The sequence below is a fragment of the Ziziphus jujuba genome, chromosome 11 (assembly GCF_031755915.1).
Source record: "Ziziphus jujuba cultivar Dongzao chromosome 11, ASM3175591v1".
Lineage (NCBI taxonomy): Eukaryota > Viridiplantae > Streptophyta > Magnoliopsida > Rosales > Rhamnaceae > Ziziphus > Ziziphus jujuba.
This window is the reverse complement of record NC_083389.1, coordinates 6,801,646-6,819,157: the sequence shown is the minus strand read 5'-3', so window position 1 is coordinate 6,819,157 and position 17,512 is coordinate 6,801,646. Positions and strand designations below refer to the sequence as shown.

General features: G+C 35.2%; 3 protein-coding genes and 1 long non-coding RNA gene across 5 annotated transcripts; 3 read left to right on the top strand and 1 right to left on the bottom strand.

Moving 5' to 3' along the window:
• The first annotated feature begins 3,709 nt into the window (after positions 1 to 3,709).
• LOC107431757 (uncharacterized) lies at positions 3,710 to 6,714 on the top strand. The gene is made up of 8 exons (XM_060812689.1): positions 3,710 to 3,853; positions 4,540 to 4,683; positions 4,790 to 4,827; positions 4,947 to 4,949; positions 5,104 to 5,155; positions 5,248 to 5,358; positions 5,752 to 5,937; positions 6,304 to 6,714. The coding sequence occupies exons 1-8, from the start codon at positions 3,710 to 3,712 to the stop codon at positions 6,712 to 6,714; spliced, it is 1,089 nt and encodes a 362-aa protein (XP_060668672.1).
• Positions 6,715 to 6,810: 96 nt separating this feature from the next.
• LOC132799823 (uncharacterized) lies at positions 6,811 to 8,353 on the bottom strand. The gene is made up of 2 exons (XR_009634723.1): positions 7,778 to 8,353; positions 6,811 to 7,650 (listed from the first exon to the last, which is right to left on the bottom strand). It is a non-coding gene; the product is annotated as an uncharacterized LOC132799823 (long non-coding RNA).
• Positions 8,354 to 10,449: 2,096 nt separating this feature from the next.
• Positions 10,450 to 12,516, top strand: LOC107404317 (probable polyol transporter 6). The gene is made up of 2 exons (XM_016011264.4): positions 10,450 to 10,880; positions 10,964 to 12,516. The coding sequence occupies exons 1-2, from the start codon at positions 10,637 to 10,639 to the stop codon at positions 12,310 to 12,312; spliced, it is 1,593 nt and encodes a 530-aa protein (XP_015866750.1). The 5' UTR covers positions 10,450 to 10,636; the 3' UTR covers positions 12,313 to 12,516.
• Positions 12,517 to 14,499: 1,983 nt separating this feature from the next.
• Positions 14,500 to 16,444, top strand: LOC107404313 (probable polyol transporter 6). Of its 2 annotated transcripts, none has more exons than XM_060812574.1 (2): positions 14,500 to 16,197; positions 16,322 to 16,444. In XM_060812574.1, the coding sequence occupies exons 1-2, from the start codon at positions 14,767 to 14,769 to the stop codon at positions 16,334 to 16,336; spliced, it is 1,446 nt and encodes a 481-aa protein (XP_060668557.1). In that variant the 5' UTR covers positions 14,500 to 14,766; the 3' UTR covers positions 16,337 to 16,444. The 2 variants fall into 2 exon arrangements, with proteins under 2 accessions (XP_060668557.1, XP_015866746.3); XM_016011260.4 differs by having other exon boundaries at positions 14,502 to 14,917; positions 15,047 to 16,444.
• The last annotated feature ends 1,068 nt before the right edge of the window (positions 16,445 to 17,512 follow it).

Sequence of the window (17,512 nt, the reverse complement as noted above, 5' to 3'; positions counted from 1 at the left end):
GCTAAATAGGTAACTCTATTAATGTGTTGATAAATAGGCGACTCTATTAATGCGTCGCTAAATAATCAACTCTATTAATGCGTTACTAAATAGGCAACTCTATTAATGCATCGCTAAATAGGCGACTCATTAGCGACTAATATATTTAGCGACGCTATATGAAATAGTCGCTAGTATATTTTTAGCACATTGTTGTAAAGCGTCGCTAAATAATACGTCGCTATAAGTGGATTGATTGAATGCGCCACTAAAAGTCAATATACGTCGCTAAAAACTAAAATATAGGTGACTCTCATACTGCGTCGTTTGTTGTCTTATGGATTTAATGACAGGACGTTAGGCGACTTCGTGTGATACGTCGTTGTTTATTTTGTGCGATGCATTTATTGCGTCATTTATCAATGTGATTCTAGTAGTGTGGTTCGGTGGACAGAAATCGTGTGTCGCAATAGCTGACCAAATTCTGGAGGGCATGTTTGTCTATATGGGAGTGGTTTCTGCATCTAGCAGCCCAATCATGGAGGTTGTTGTGGAACTATCATACACCATCTGAATCTGGTGAATCTGTTGAATCTGTTACTCCTTGGATTAACGATTCTCCATGGCTCAAAATAGATCCTCATGGCCTCTATTTTTCCCTGTATGTTGTATTATTATTATTATTATTATGGTTATGATTATGATTATGATATTTTTTTACCTAATAATACAGCAATACATTATGTGAGCCACTTTGCTTTTTTTTCTTTTTTTTTTTCCAAATAAGGGTTTTATAAATGGAAAAGGCTACGCCAAACGCGGTGAGGCCAGATTCAGGAGCTAGTCACTTGTTCACTTGGGTTTAATTGATCAATATATAGTGTACAGGATTATTGATTTGGTTTGCTTCTATATATATATATATATATATATTATAGCTTTACCTTTGCATGGTAGCCCTTTTTTATTTGGCTCAACATTTGGGTTTGACGTAATATGTACTTTTTAGCTTTGTACATTTTCGGTTTTGGTCTACTCTTAGAGTTAGATTTTATAAACTTTGCAGGATTGCTGAGAGTTTAGAACCAGAACTTTTTAGTTAGCCTTGATTCTTGGAATATTTTCAGAGTTTAGGCTCAATTCAGAACCGGGCTTGTCCTGGAATAGCTCTCGATTATAGAGCACTAGGTTCTGTATTTTCTCCTCATGCATCAAGTCTTAATCAGAATCATTTCTTCGCTCCCCTTATGCATAATTTCCTCCTTTGTCTTGAATGTTTGGTCATTAACACGGTGTTCTTCATGTATATGCCTTTTAGGTTAGGCAATATTAGTTTTTACCCCTGTTTCAATTTTTGGCAAATAATTTTCGTTTCACATTTTCTTTTCAAGGTATAATCGGCTCAATGGTCGCGTCTATCATTAGACTTGAAAATATCAGCCAATCCTCTGTTGCATTCAGGGTAATTGTGTTACTTTTTATTTTCCCATTTCTTCTTATCACCTATTATTTCCTGGTTCGTTATTGTGTCTCAAAACTTTGTATTGCTTTCCCATCTTTAGGGACTGCATTTAGAGTAGTTTAGCTTATTTTTTTACGTTTGATTTTTATCTCTAATTAGTTTGGTTTTCTTGTTTCAGTTTCAAAGTCGATTTCAATCTTATTTCTTTGATCCATTAGGGGGGGGTTCTTGCTCCTGGTGAGAGTATGGTAGCGGATGGTATGGTTTCAATATATATGATTTATTTTTCTTTTTAATTTATTTTTTCTAATGTTGTAACAAATTCAGTTGGATGTATAACAGTGACTTTCAAGGAGGAGATCATTGATGATGGAAAATTTAAAACCGATGATCTAGTCACAATAATGAGCTGGCAGGTGGATAGAGTTATGGATTATTCAGATGATCTGGTGCGTTTTGAATTGTATTCTTTCAAATCTTAAATGTTGTAAAGATGTATATATTTTGACTTGTTTTTTATTGGGACAGTACAAACAACATAAAGGCCAAGCCAATGTAGAGTGTGTACTGGAAGTTGATTTTCTAGATTCAAATACCTCTTTGCCGGTCAATACAAGAAGTTTTATTATTCTTATTTTTGTTATCAAAAATATTCCTATCCTTATTTTTGTTATTTATTTATTTATTTGATTTTTTCCTTTCAGCCTTGTACAATAGCGGTGGAATTGATTAAAGCTGATAAGGCCAAGTTCAAACAGGTTTTGGAAAATGATATCTCCACCTTGACGTCTAATATCTCAACAATGGAGGAACTTAATATTGAAGTGGAAGCTATAAGGGGAAGAAAAAAAGCCCAACTTGACCAGATAGAAAGATGTGCATGGATGGCGTCAAGGATGATCGTGGGGAAGGAAAATTTGGCTGACATAGGAGCTATAATTTCTGCCTTGAAGTCTCATATCAAGGAGAGCAAAAAGGCTGAGGACACATAGGGAGCATAGGAAAGCTCGTCAATTATATTACTCTCTATAGTTAACCAATTTGTTACTTTTGGTTTGTACGACATAATTATCATTTTAATGGCATCTATTTAATTGTACTTTTGGAGTGCCATTAATTAAGTTTAAGGATCATGGACTAGTAATTAACGCTTAGCTTATATTAAGTTACTATGCAATGGATTGGACTCACAATGATGCGCTCTATTGGAACTTTATGTCACAGCATATCTATAAATGAGTGTATAGACAAGTCAGAAAGTCAATTCATGATCTGTTTCAAGCATGATCTGTTACTCTTCATTTCTCAACCATTCCCTATGGAGATTGTAGCTATCTTTGCTCATACAACTTAAAGAGTTTGGATAGATGCCTCCTTTAACTTACACCATGAAAAAAGTTGAACCGCAAGGGAAGTTTTTGTAATTTACCCATAGTTAAATAATTGACTAAAATATGATAACTTTAAAGAACAAGCATACATTACTTGTTGACGTGTTAAATATGAGATAAATTAGTATGATAAATTAAATATAAAAATGTCTTTATTTAATGAATTAGTACTACAAATCTAATTAAGCATGTGAAAACCTTTAGCATTTTCTACATTATTAGAGGTTTAACATAAAATGGAAACTGAGCTCCGAAATCAAAATTGAATATGCATAAATTTGAATATGATTTGATTAAAAAAAAAATTCTAAACAAATAATAATATACTGCACAAAATTCAACGCCCTAAAAATTAAATATCCGTGATCAAAATAACCAAAAACACATGTAGTATAATAAATAAACAGGAAACTCAAAACAAAATATCAACTAAACAACAAAATTTTGCATTTACAAGTATGGTAAATTTCAAATGGTAAACTTCAAGCATTTTTATTGGGATCTAGAAATATTTTGTGATGAATATTTAATAACATTATATGCTTGTACACATGAAAAAAAAAAAAAAAAAAAAAAAAAAAAAAAGACAATTAAGTTTTGTTTGATGAGGCACGAAAGTCGAATTAACTTCCATATATATGAATTGATTATGGTTAAAAGGTCTCACATATCGAAATTGGTACGCTAACGCTATATATCATTTTATTTGTTTGAAATAGTAAGCATAATTTTAAAATAAAAATCGAAAAAAAAATTCCTTGTAGGATAGAGGAGGGTTGGATTTGTAAATTATATATCTAGTAGTTTGCTTACAATTTTTTATCACTTGGAAAGGAAAAAACAAATAAGAAAAAGAAAGGAACAAGGGGAGTTAATAATGGATGGAAAACATATTAGAGGAAGTACAATAGACTACAGCAGTTGTAATGATGTTATTGGTGGCTATTATAGAGACTACAGCAGTTGTAATGCTAACACATGCGATGTCCATATTTCATGGAGAAATCAATCAGTAAACCAGGTTTATCATGTAGAATATTAAAACTGTATAATCGACCTCCACTTCATTCAAACTTTCCACCTAGACAAACTCTGATAACCTTTATTTTTGGCTTTTTTTTACCCGTCGCTATTCATGGATTATTTCTAGTGGTTATGAAGCAAAAATTTTCATATATCCAATCACTCAAATTGGAGGGAAAAAAAAAAGATCTCAAAATTAGAATAAAGAAAAATCGTTCTCATATTCTGGAAATCTGTTTCTTGAGATCTAAAGCTTTGAATACTTGCAATATTTAATATATATGTGAACATTGTGGGTTCTATCAGCTTTACTTTCTTCAAGAACTGTCTCTCTATGTCCAAGTACCGTTTTAGTCCAAATGGTTTTACCAATATGGCTAAAATGACGTAAATTTTTAGCCATGTGTCAAGTGCAGCCGTTATCAATCAACCATGTTTTACAATCTGCTTCTCCATCAATCTACAAGGCCATAAACAAATATTCTATATCGTGTTTTTGTTTATCAAGTCGATTGGCTTGTTGGGGGCTTGTTGAGTTACTTGAGCCTTTTTTACATAACAAAAGCTCTCTTGATGACCACCCCTATTGCAAAAGTTGAAATGACCATCCCTAACTCTTTCAACTTACCTCCTTTGAAGAAGGTCCTTGCTTTGTCTTCAGTTCGGTCCCTTGAAGATGGCTAGGCGGAGCAGTTTTTGCAGAACAATTCAACTACAGATTTTATGAGATTCAAACGTAGTGTTAATGGGGACAGTGGGAATTTGCAGATCGCCGTTGTTAGCTACAGAAAAAGGTTCCGTTGGGTTCTTTTGCGGCCTTTTTTTCAGGTAATTAGCTCTGTTTTTGGCTAATTCTATGGCCCGTTCTTTTTGTTCCTTGGAGGATTGGTTTTTTGAAGTTTCAATTGATGGGTGTTGTTATTTGATGTTGTAGTTTGATTTGGTTTCGACAATTCCAATCGCGGATAAAGAGTATGTCCATTTGATATTCTTAGGCATTCAGTTTTTTCTTATTACTTTGATATGCTCTGCAATATTATTTATTATCAAATATAACTGTTTTTAGAAATGTTTTGCTTTTGAAATTTCAGACTGTAGTCCGCATACTTCTACAAACGGTGCTAAGAAAGTGCTTATGTTTCTTTTAGGACACCATAGAAATTATCTTCTAGGGAATAAAGTACATTATGTTTTGGGCATTCTCTCTTAAGACTTGTTTGAATGAATAATGTGAAATCCCATATGCAGGTACTTTGAAATCCAGAAGGAACTTGAATCCTATGACTGTGTCCTTTATGAGGTGGTAGCAAGCAGGGAGAGTTTAGAAAATAGAAAAAATCCTGCTGCCACATAAAAGCTTAAAGGTTGTTTAACATCATAGGTTGCATTCAGCAGCAGATGGCTCGAATTCTGGAGCTTGATTTCCAATTAGACTGTCCCGACTACCAAGCTGATAATTGGTACCATGCAGACCTTGAATTTGAGACCTTCAAGTTGCTTCAGGTTTGATTCTGGTTGCTCTAATTAATCCATGGATCAACTCCAAGTCCATTTTCCAATTGATGTCTATAAATATATGTCATTTTTTCCTACGTCTGACTAATATTATTTTTATATGTTTAACAAATGAGGTTACTGTATTCTATTCTAACGACAGAATGGGTCGATGGCCCATTATTTCCTATTGAGAATTTTGAATAATGTGAAGGAATTAATATATTCGTGTACAATTTGATAGACATCTTCTAAATAATTTTGCTCTTCCATTGTATTGTAACAGCATTTAGTTAATTCTATCCGACAACATTCTGTCACATCATTCAGCTTGAAAAAGGTGAAAGCTTTTTCACCTTTGCATGAGATATGACACTTTAATCCACTAAAGCCATGATTCAGCCTGCTTCAATTCGAGAAGACCTTGGTCCTAGGAGATCTAAGCTTTTTTGGGCATCACGTGTGCTTCCTATGCCATTGGTCGGCCATCTCATTATTAGAAGCGTTTATGCAGACGTTGGAAGTCCGGAATCTGAGTTTCCAGAGCTAGAAGCCTTGTCAAGGCTTGATTTTCGAGCTGCAATGAAAGTTTTCCTGGCTAAGAGACTTAACATCTGAGTAAGTAACCAAAATGTATTCCTGGCTAAGAGAATAACGTCTGAGAACTAACCAAGAATCTTTCATTTTGTTTTCTACTTCCATTTCTCTTTTCCACTGCGAGCTTTCTAACTTTTATGTTATGGTATTCACTTTTCTTGAAGTGGTGATTAATTCATGTTTTAGTTGCAAAATGCCACGAACTTTAGCTTGCTCATTGCTTTGGTTGCTAAAAAGCGACAAACTTTAGTTGAAATGAATGTCGAATTGTGAATTCCCTTTGAGATAGGAGAACAAATGGGGGATTTGAAAACAGTAGTTCTACCATTTTGTGAAAGATCTTGAAGGTTGACCCAGGTGACAGCTGATGTGGAAGAGGAATCTGTTATAATTGGTGAAAGAAACAGAGCCGCAATAGAGGCACTTCAGCGGGCAATCGACGACGGCCACAATAGAATTGCCATACTATATGGTGCTGGTCACATGCTGGACTTAGGGAGGAGGTTGAGGGACGAGTTTCATCTGATCCCTTCTCGAGTTCAATGGGTTACAGCTTGGTCAAGGAACAGAGATTCAAACAACAGTTCCTTTCCACTTCTTAATACAACGGCTAAAATTTCAGGTTGGCCACTGAACCGATACCAGACTTTGGCATTGCTCATATTCCCCTCAGTGCTTGCATTGGATCTCTGGTTCTGGGAGAGCTTATGTGGCAGTGCTTTTAATTGGATTTCGCAATTTGTTTCAGAAGGTTCTAATTATGTTTGATAATGCACAAAATGATATGATAGCAGCTTTTGATGTTAAATTTCCTTTTTAAAAAAATTTATTTAGAATGAGGCAATCTGTATATGCCCTTGTAAATATTGTAAACACCATCTCTGATTATAGATTGTGATTTATCTGGTCACCAGGCCAATTTGTTGAGGGTACAGACATTTTTTGAAGATTCTAAACGTCTCTAATAAAAAACATAGAATTATTTTGTCAATGACTAATAGTGGAAATATAGTAATGGGAATTACAAGCCAGGGTTTCGATTGAACAACAGACAAACCTAGCTCTTGATATACAAAACTATCCATGAGAGTCAGAACACTGAAGAACAACTAGAGCTCTTAAACAAACTACCAAGTACCATGTAAACAGATTGCCAAATTACCAACTTTTCTTCGTCTACTTAAGACGATGCTGAGGCTCTGTTCTTCCTTGCAGTTGCCTCTGTACTGAACATACCATTATGATATGCATGAACGGTAGAACAGAACATGCTCTGTTTGGTTAGTGAGAAAATGTGTGAAGAAATACAAATGCTCAAACTGGATCGTACTTCTTGATACCTAAAATGAGCATAAAAGGATATATTTTGATAAATACCTTCTCTGAAATTGAATTTGAATCTGACAGCGATATGGCGAAGGTACCTCATTCTACCTGTACCAGTAGTCTTCCTCCTACTTGCTTTGGTGCTCCAATTATGTTACAATTTCACCAAAAAATATAATTAAAATATAAAGCAGGAGATAAAAGCAAATAAAGGAAGAAAGGGTAGAAGATCTATTTCACATTTTCTGATGGGGGCTGGTAGGGAAGCCACAGGAGGTACACCGACTCTTCTGAAGGTGGAAGCTGCGACCCACGCATCTCACATATATAGCGTATGAGTCTTGTTCCTCCTCTTCCCAAAGCTTCCTGTTCCTTTACCTGTTTGCTTCCATAGAAAAAGAAAGGAAGAAGAGAGAGAGAGAGAGAGAGAGAGAGAATTGAAATTTCTATGCAAGATAAGCGTAGTTTAAAAAATGTTGAAAATTTACGATGGAGAAAAAGTTACCATCTTTATCGCAGGATCAAAATCCTCCAAAGGACTCAGAAAAATTGAATGTCAATTCGTTATTCGGTACTATTATTATCAAAAAAAAAAAAAAACAAAAAAACAAAAAAAAATCAATTCGGTGCTAGACTAGTTGCTAGCGTGTTGTAGAACTTGCTTGGCGATAGGAGGCGGAGGTATTCTCCTAAGAGACACGTCAAGGGGCGCCGTTTCCTTGTGGACTGTACAATCTACAAGTGGCGGCAAAGGTGGAGCCAGCTGTTTGGACGCCCAAATAAAAATCAAAGCTTTTCCCTTGTATGTTGTTTTTAATTGTTATATTTTTCAAATTTTATGTAAGTAAACGAAGCAAAATCTAACAATTTGATCTTATCATGTTAGAAACATATAGTTTTGTTGTGTTTCTTGCCAAATATGTCTTCTTCTATATTAATTTGAAAAGTCATGTGGGGTCAAATTCAACCCAATGTTATTTTATTATTTTTTTACGTAATTGTTATAAACAAATTCGACCAATGAGAATAAGGATGAGGCGTTTTTGTATATGTATTTATTTATCTTCTTGATAAATGAGGTGGAGGCGTTTAAAATGCCAGACTTGCATGGCATGGGAAGCATGCCATGTTTCATTCAACCTGATTTGACCTTAATTAGCTAGTTAATTAATTTTAATTTATGTGTTGCATCTGTTGGTGTTATCTTTAAAACTGCAAAGTTTAATTAAATCGGTCAGATTTTCCTCACATGATAATGAAAGAAGTATTTAGAAGTTACTTCATCTTTTCTTTTTGTTTCTTTTTTACTAAAACCATTTGTATTAACAAAAGGTGTTCTAGTTGAACACAGCTTTTGCCTTTTTCTCATCTAAAACGATTACGCTAATTTGGGTAAAAAGCTAAGAATAAAGTATAAGAATGGAGGAAGAATGCATGGGTTAGAGATTCAGATTGATCTTCTTCTGAGGATGGTGACAGGTATTTGTCACTCAATCGCTGATGGATGATGCGGTACTGGTCCAACCCTAACAACATTATCTGTTTTAACTTTTACAATTAGGTGTAACTGAATAAGTGCAACGATTTATTTCAAAATAATAATAGCAATACGTACAAAGATCCAAGTTTGCCCTCGCTGAATCAAACTATACATTCAGATATATATTCTGGTCTTAAAACTATTCATGCATCATTAAGATAAACATAATAATTTAAATAAAAAAAAAAAAGTAGGTCCATCATGGAATAAGATAGGATGGAAATTGAAATTGTGGAGCCGTCTTCAATTTGGAAAAGAGACAGAGAAGATTCGGTTTATGAGTTGTGTTCACACTAGTATTTTATACCAATTATTTGTCAATTAGTCATTATAAAATCCAGGCAGCCAAGAAACTGATACAAGTTTATTATAGAAAATGGGTATTAATTATATGGAGAAGATGCTGTTGGTATTATCCAATAGTTTAGAGATTTAGACAAGGATACGGTCCACTGAAGTTCAGGCTGTGAAATGTGGTGGCTTTGTATTAATTAGACTTTGAAGCCTGTTTGCACCCCAATTAAGAGAGTCAAATTATTACCAAAGGGAATTGACAATGTCAAATTAGGAGATCTTTTGGATTTTGCAAATAGAATAAAGAAAAGTGGATAATTACAGGTGTGAATTAGTGCCGTTTTATATATACTCAATTGTCATGTGGTGTGTGTCAGTTCCAGGATGGGTTGCGTTGGCATTGATTATCACCTCCTTGTCTCTTTAGCAGTTCCATTTGTCTCTTAAAGACTTATTATAAAGCGCCTATTCAAGAAGATTAATCTGCAATCCCATAACACCTCTAGGATGTATACGAGCAATATCAAGAAAAATAAAATTAAAAAAAGTATATTTACATATATATAAATATATATGTGTTTGTCGCATTTGTGGAGTGTTCAGTACGATAAAAAAAAACAAAGAAGCATTTATGGAGTGTTCAATACGATAAAAAAACAAAGAAAAAAAAATAGTAATAATTCCTACATATGTTTATCTTAATTAGTTGCCAAACTTCATAATATCCTTGCAAAGGGAATTTTTCCTTTTCTTTTTTTTTTTTGGATGAAAATATCCTTGCAAAAGAAATCGCGAGGACAATCATCACCTTTCACGTGTTTTATTTTTATTTATATAAGAATGATCATGGGCCATGTAATTTAAAAAGTTGGCTTGCTTTAATTAATTGCTTTCTAAATAATTAAAATTAAAAGAGGTAGTTTAATATGACTACTGTATTGTGGGGGTTCCATCGCAGTGATGTGCAATATTTCTGGCACCATACCGAGAGGCGTGTGTTGGCAGCGTGCCATGCCCACTTTTTCAAAAGCCACTTTTTGATAAAGTAAACGGAAGCATATTATATCACCCACTTTTGCTTATTCCACTTTTCAGTTTCTCTACTCGTGGTAGGACTATATGTTTTCTCCTTTTTCACCTCCTTACCAGTCTCTATCAACTTCTTTCAACAAAAACAATCTTTTACCTCCTAAATTTGATTGTTATTTTCTCAACAAAACTTAAAAACGAAAAAACTCAGTTGATTTTTTAGCTGAAATCAATGTTATTTTAAATATATATATATATATATATATATATTTATATATATTTCTGAAATAAAAAATAAAAATAAAAAAAAGGTGGCAGATGATGATCGTAAGTTGTCAGCTATATACATAAGTATAAAAATACTATTATAATATATATAAACCTAGATAAACATCTTCTTTTCTCTTGAAAGTTGAAACTTAGGAATTTGGTATCTACAAACAAATCTAGAAAGCAGCAAAGCTTTTGTTTTTGTGTTTGATATTCTGCCGCAGATAGTAGATGTCTTTCCTGAATTCTGCTCAGCTGGAGGACAACCACTATTACCCTCTTTCTGACTCGGGTTCTCCTTCTTCACCCACAGCAACTGATCATCATCACCTCAAACATGATGATGAGACGAAAACACAAAGAACATGGCCTGCGGAAGATGGGTCTCGAACCCAGATGCACAAGCCACACCTCAACAAGTACGCACTTGCTGGTGCTATTTTGGCTTCCACAAACTCTATTCTCTTAGGCTACGGTCAGTGCTCTGCTTTCCAAACCATATCTGTGTATATATATATATATATTTTTTTTTAATTAAATATTGATTTCTGTTTGCAGATATTGGGGTAATGAGTGGGGCAGTGCTTTTCATAAAGGAGGATCTGAACATCACAACGAGCCAAGTTGAAATCTTGGTTGGATCCCTGAATGTATGCTCTTTGATCGGATCTCTTGCATCAGGAAAGACTTCGGATTTGATCGGCAGGCGTTATACAATTGTCCTCGCAGCACTCACTTTTCTAACGGGTGCAATTTTGATGGGCCTCGCACCATCATTTTCATTCCTCATGGCCGGAAGAGTAGTCGCCGGTGTAGGAGTCGGCTACTCCCTCATGATTGCTCCGGTATACGTGGCAGAGCTCTCGCCTGCTCTCACCCGAGGTTTCCTCACCTCTCTCCCGGAGGTCTTCATCAATATCGGAATCCTCCTCGGTTACATCTCTAACTATGCTTTTTCAAGTCTCCCGCAGTACGTGAACTGGAGGCTCATGCTCGGCCTCGCCGCTTTACCGGCGCTTATCGTCGTCGGTGGCGTATTGGCAATGCCGGAGTCACCCAGGTGGTTGGTCATGAGAGGACGGCTGAACGAAGCCAAGCAAGTTCTTATAAGAACTTCGGAGACCAAAGACGAAGCCGAAAGCAGACTCGCGGAGATTGAGAAAGCTTCTTCGTTCTTGCTCGTTCACAGGGGAAATTCGTCGAACGGTGAATGGCAGGGACAAGGAGTTTGGAAAGAGTTGCTCTTTAAACCTTCTCGACCTGTTCGCCGGATTCTTATCGCCGCCATTGGCGTCAACTTCTTCATGCAAGCCTCCGGAAACGACGCCGTTGTGTATTACAGCCCGGAAGTGTTCAGGGACGCCGGAATCGACGATAAGCAACAACTTGTGGGCGTCACGGTGATAATGGGTCTTGTCAAAACGTTCTTCGTTTTTGTTTCGGCTCTTTTCTTGGACAGCTTTGGCAGACGGCGATTATTGCTATTGGGCTCTATTGGTATGGCAATCTCATTAGCTGGTTTGGGCCTAGGCTCGAAGTTTCTAGAACATTCGATGATCAAGCCCGTTTGGGCTATATCTCTCTGTGTTGTAGCGGTATGTTCTGCCGTTTCATTCTTTTCTATTGGGCTTGGGCCCATTACGTGGGTCTACTCGTCTGAGATTTTTCCATCGAGGTTACGTGCCCAAGGCTCTAGCCTGGCGATTTCAGTGAACCGATTGGTGAGTGGTTTGGTGTCCATGACATTTTTGAGCATCTCTAGGGAGATTACTTTTGGAGGAACGTTTTTTGGTCTGGCAGGAATTATGGTTGTTGCTACGGTTTTCTTTTACTACTTTTTGCCTGAAACTAAAGGGAAAAGCTTGGAAGAGATTGGGGCACTATTTGAGGATGAACTTATTCACTGAACAATTTAAAGTTGTTTTGGCTGTGAAAGTTGTTTGATGATCAGTTATTCAGATTTCTTCTTTACCACATAAAATGAGAAGAAAAGTGGGCACAAAATTTGAATATGAGAATGGAGTTTCGATATATACATATAAAATATATGTTGTAGCTCTAATCTTACTTTCTCTATCAAAACAACATATGGATGTGTTTATTAGCATGAATTTGCTTTTGGTGTGTATATTGTTGGAAATTTATAGTATGTAGGGATTAATAAGTTTAATAATGCTAAAACTATTAAAATATTTATGAAATGATATGATAGATAATATTTTAATAGTTAATTAATTTTATTTATTTATATTATATAAACATATTACACTAACCAAATTTTCAACACGGTAAATAAACTTGATTAATATTTTGATATTAATAATATTTTTTTATATTTTGATATTAATCTTTAACACGGTAAATAAATTTGATCAATATTTATTTATATTATATAAACACATTACGCACATGCTTATCAAGCAAGATTAAATGCAGCAAAAATCAAACTTCAACAGGTCAAGACTAAAGATTCCATTCTTCGAAGCAGAAGGCCGACCAGAACTATATGTACAAATTTGTTCAAATTGAATTAAGAATTATTTTTTTATTTTTTAACGCTTTCTTGGGAACTTAAATTCAATGGGAAAAAATAAAATAACATAAAATAAACATTGAGAGAAAAATAAAATAAAATCTAGATTTTGTTAGGATTTAAACAAGTAACTGAAAGGTTTAAAAAAAAAAAAATCAATCGAAAGAGTGTGTAATTGAAAAAAACAAATTGCAGCATAGAACAAAAGCTAAATTAAAATATTATGTTATAAATATTTTTATTATTAACTGATTGCATTAAATAATTATATTTGTATATATGATTGAATAAATAATCAATAAAAATATAATTATAAGCAATAATCAATTATGATTATCTATGATTGAATAAATATATATATATATATATATATATATGACTTAGTGAAAAAATAAACATAATTTACTAAAATATATATATATATATATATACATAAAAATATAAGTTTAAAAGAAAAGGAAAAACGCATGTACGAGGAGGACACTTGCCCCCGTGGCCTTGCCTAGGTCCTTCTGGCTTGCGCTGACAACCTCAACGTTCTAATTTCCACTATTTTTTAAGTTCCAGAAGAAAATTACCTTAATATTGCTATTTAACTAAACTATGTTTTCATTTATATTATTTATAAGATAATACAATTTAAAGTTTCCTAGCTTCATCCAAACTTATCAAAACTTTTATTCAAAAAAACTTTACAACTTATAATCTTGTACTTATAATATATATGTTTGAATGGATCAAAACCAAAGTAATTATACGTGGAGGTCATAGAATACAAAGACGGTATAATCCTTGTTATTGTAAGAAATAAAATGTAATAAATATAAATCAAGAAATTTTGTTTTGTTACGGAATTGGGAGAAAAATAACTAGCAACGGAAACAAAGAAATCGAAAAACAAACACACAATTTACGTGGAAACCCTTGACGGGAAAAATCACGGACAGGGAGAAGCAAATCCAATATCGAAAAATTGGTACAAAGGTGAGCTAAATTTTGTGATACCCTAAAACTCCAAATTACAGCCGAAAACCAAAAATATATAGTACGGAAGAAACCCTAAAATTGAACAGGTCCGTACCGCGGGGGCTCGGCCCGAGACCTCCGCTTCCACCATAGAGCCCCAAATTTTTCTCCAAAATTAGTTTCACCAAATGGGTCGCACCGCGAGCTTTTCGGATCGGATCAACAAAAATTCGGGTCACTAACTCTAACATGTTTATTTTATTTTATTTTTATTTTTTGACAGAAATCAACAAATTTTATTGAATAGAAGAAATTTTAAAAATATAACTGTATCACCAAAAGAATGTAGAAATGAAGGGTTATTTCGGGGTATTGAACATATGTGTGAATGTGCTTATAAATTTAATGCCAGTAGATGTGGCGCCCATAATTCATGACCGGGATTGCCTTAGGAGGTTACACCAGTTACTAAAAGTGTTTAATAAGTACTGGCTTGCACCGAATCAAAATAATGGATTGGTGTACACGTGGGAGATTAATATATATATATATATATATATATATATATTCTTTTTGAAAGTACGTGGGAGATTAATAAGGATGGATAAAATTGACGATAATCTTGGTGTGGAAAATAAAAGTGCCACCTCAAGAAAATCAAATTGCATCGATCATATCGGTTGCTGAACGTGTTCTTCATTCCTAGTATCCTGCTAGGTTTCAGCAAATTTCCAAGCCAATTTGGCTCGTTCTGCTACCAAACGAATCAAAACCCATCTACTCTCACACTCCCACCTAACCATTTACCCCATTCATTTCACTCTTTCTCTCCAGTTTCTCACAAAAAAAGAAAGAAATTAAAATGGCTGCTCTTGGGAGTCCCACTTCTCAAATGGACGCCATACCCGTTGATGGACCTCCAGATCCAAGGGCTTCTAAAGAAGCTGGGATGAACAAGTATACTCTTCTCTGTGCTCTTTTAGCCTCCACAAACTCCATTCTATTGGGTTACGGTGAGTCATTTTCCTCTGTTTTTTACCGTTGCCTGTTGTTCCAAATGTTTGATCTTTTTCTCCACAATCACATCCATCAAGTATCCTTTCTGGGTTTTCATACCAATTGGCCAATAAATATGTTTGCAGATATAGGGGTGATGAGTGGGGCAGTGCTTTATATCAAAGAGAACATGAAAATCTCATCCACCCAAGTTGAAATCTTGGTAGGCTCCCTTAACGTAATGTCTCTAATAGGATCACTTGCCTCTGGTAAAACATCGGATTATATAGGCAGACGTTACACTATAGTCTTAGCTGCATCAACATTTCTAATAGGTGCACTCCTTATGGGCTTAGCACCATCCTATCCATTCCTATTAACAGGACGGATCATCGCTGGCATCGGAGTGGGCTACGCCCTCATGATCGCTCCGCTTTACTCCGCCGAGCTCTCTCCGGCCATGAAACGGGGATTACTCACCTCCCTCCCAGAATTCTTCATCACATTTGGTATATTACTTGGTTATATATTTAACTATGCCTTGTCAGGCCTCCCACCAAACATAAATTGGAGACTAATGGTGGGACTCGCTGCATTGCCAGCAATTGGTATTGGTTTGGGAGTTGTGGTAATGCCCGAGTCACCTCGTTGGCTCGTGATGAACGGCAAACTCAATGAAGCAAAAAGAGTTCTAAGAAAAATCTCTTCCACAGAAGCCGAAGCGGAGTTGAGATATGAGGAAATAAACAAGGCCGCTGATTTGGTCACAAACGCAGAGAAAAGCGATTGGCATGGGCAAGGTGTTTGGAAGGAGCTTTTGATAAGGCCAGCACGGCCCATTCGCCGAATGCTACTCGCAGCTGTTGGAATCAATTTCTTCATGCAAGCTTCGGGAAACGACGCCGTCATCTATTACTGCCCGGAAGTGTTCAGAGCCGCCGGGATTCACAACAAAAAGGAGCTTTTTGGTGTGAATGTGATAATGGGACTAGCCAAAACGTCGTTTGTGTTGCTCTCGGCTTGTTATTTGGACCGGTTTGGACGACGACCCCTTTTGTTGTTGGGCTCAGTTGGGATGGTCGTTGCCCTTGGCTGCCTAGGCTTGGGCTCGACGTTTCTGGAGCATTCCAGTAGCAAACCCACATGGGCCATTGTGTTGTGTATAGTGGCAGTGTGTGCTGATGTGTCGTTTTTCTCAATTGGACTTGGGCCAATTACTTGGGTTTACTCTTCGGAGGTGTTTCCAATGAGGATGCGGGCTCAGGGTACAGCACTGGCCATATCGGTGAACCGATTGGTGAGTGGGGCGGTGTCCATGACATTTCTGAGCATTTCAAAGAAAATAACGTTTGGAGGAATGTTTTTTGTGCTTATGGGAGTAATGGTGGTTGCTTCACTTTTCTTTTACTCTTTTTTGCCAGAGACAAAAGGCTTAACCTTGGAAGAGATGCAGACTATTTTTGAAGATCAAAATGCTAGTAGTAAAAGTGACAAGGAAATGACAGAGATATAATTAAAGGCTTTGTGTCTGATTTTTTTTTATTTTTAATTTTTTATGGGAGCTGTTTAGGTTTGATTAAGAATGAGCAAAGAAAATTAAAGGAATTAGATTTGATGCTGTGAACATATGAGCTGCTCGATGAAATATTGCAGAAGGATAGAAAATGATTCAGGTGGCAATTAGCAAGCAACATATAAATACGAAATTATATGTCAGAGACAACTAATAAATGTGATGGCACCTGTTTACGAGATGACAATATGTTATTTTAAAGCCTAATTTTAAGAAATGTTTTATGTGATTGCAAAACAGAAAATAGGTATAGAGATATAATAAAGCACACTAATACTCATAAAGAACAAAGACCAACAAATTCCCTATCCTTAAGTATCTAAAATCCCTCCATTATAGAGTTTGATTTAATTCAATTTAGTAAGTAGCTGATGGGGCAGGATGAGTAAGATTTTAACAAATTAAGCTAGGTGACCTATGTTATATTGATGCTAAGTGACCCAGGGATGATCATCAGATTGGAGCAAGAAGAAAGAAAAATATACAAGTAATAAAGAGTACATAAGTTGTGATTTTTTTTTTTGGGGGGGAAAATAAAAAATAAAAATAAAAAAAGACAGGGGAGGAGGAGATTACGTAAAATCAACCACACCAATACCTTTTGGCGCTCTTTATCACAGATATTAATACTATTAAACAGTACAAACTCTTTCGTTTGTTCTTTTTTTATTTATATACTGATAAAGCCAGGTCCATTTCAACACTACATAGTTTAATGGAGTTAATTTCTAGTTTAAAATTGAATTATGAGGAGGTAATGATTGGTGCAAATGTCTCTTTGAGCATATTTTGGAAGAAAACTCCAAATCTCTCTCTCTCTCTCTCTCTACAATTATAATGTTTCAAGATAATATTATTGATTTGTTTTTCCAATGAAGATAATATTATACATAATTAATTAAATCATGAAAAACAATGGTTCGATCATTTTTTAACAATTTATATGGTATCTCTTTGCATACTCATGCATGCCTCATGCAATTATCTAACATGCTTCAAGTTTGGATTTTGGATGATATATATAACTTTTAGCTCATCC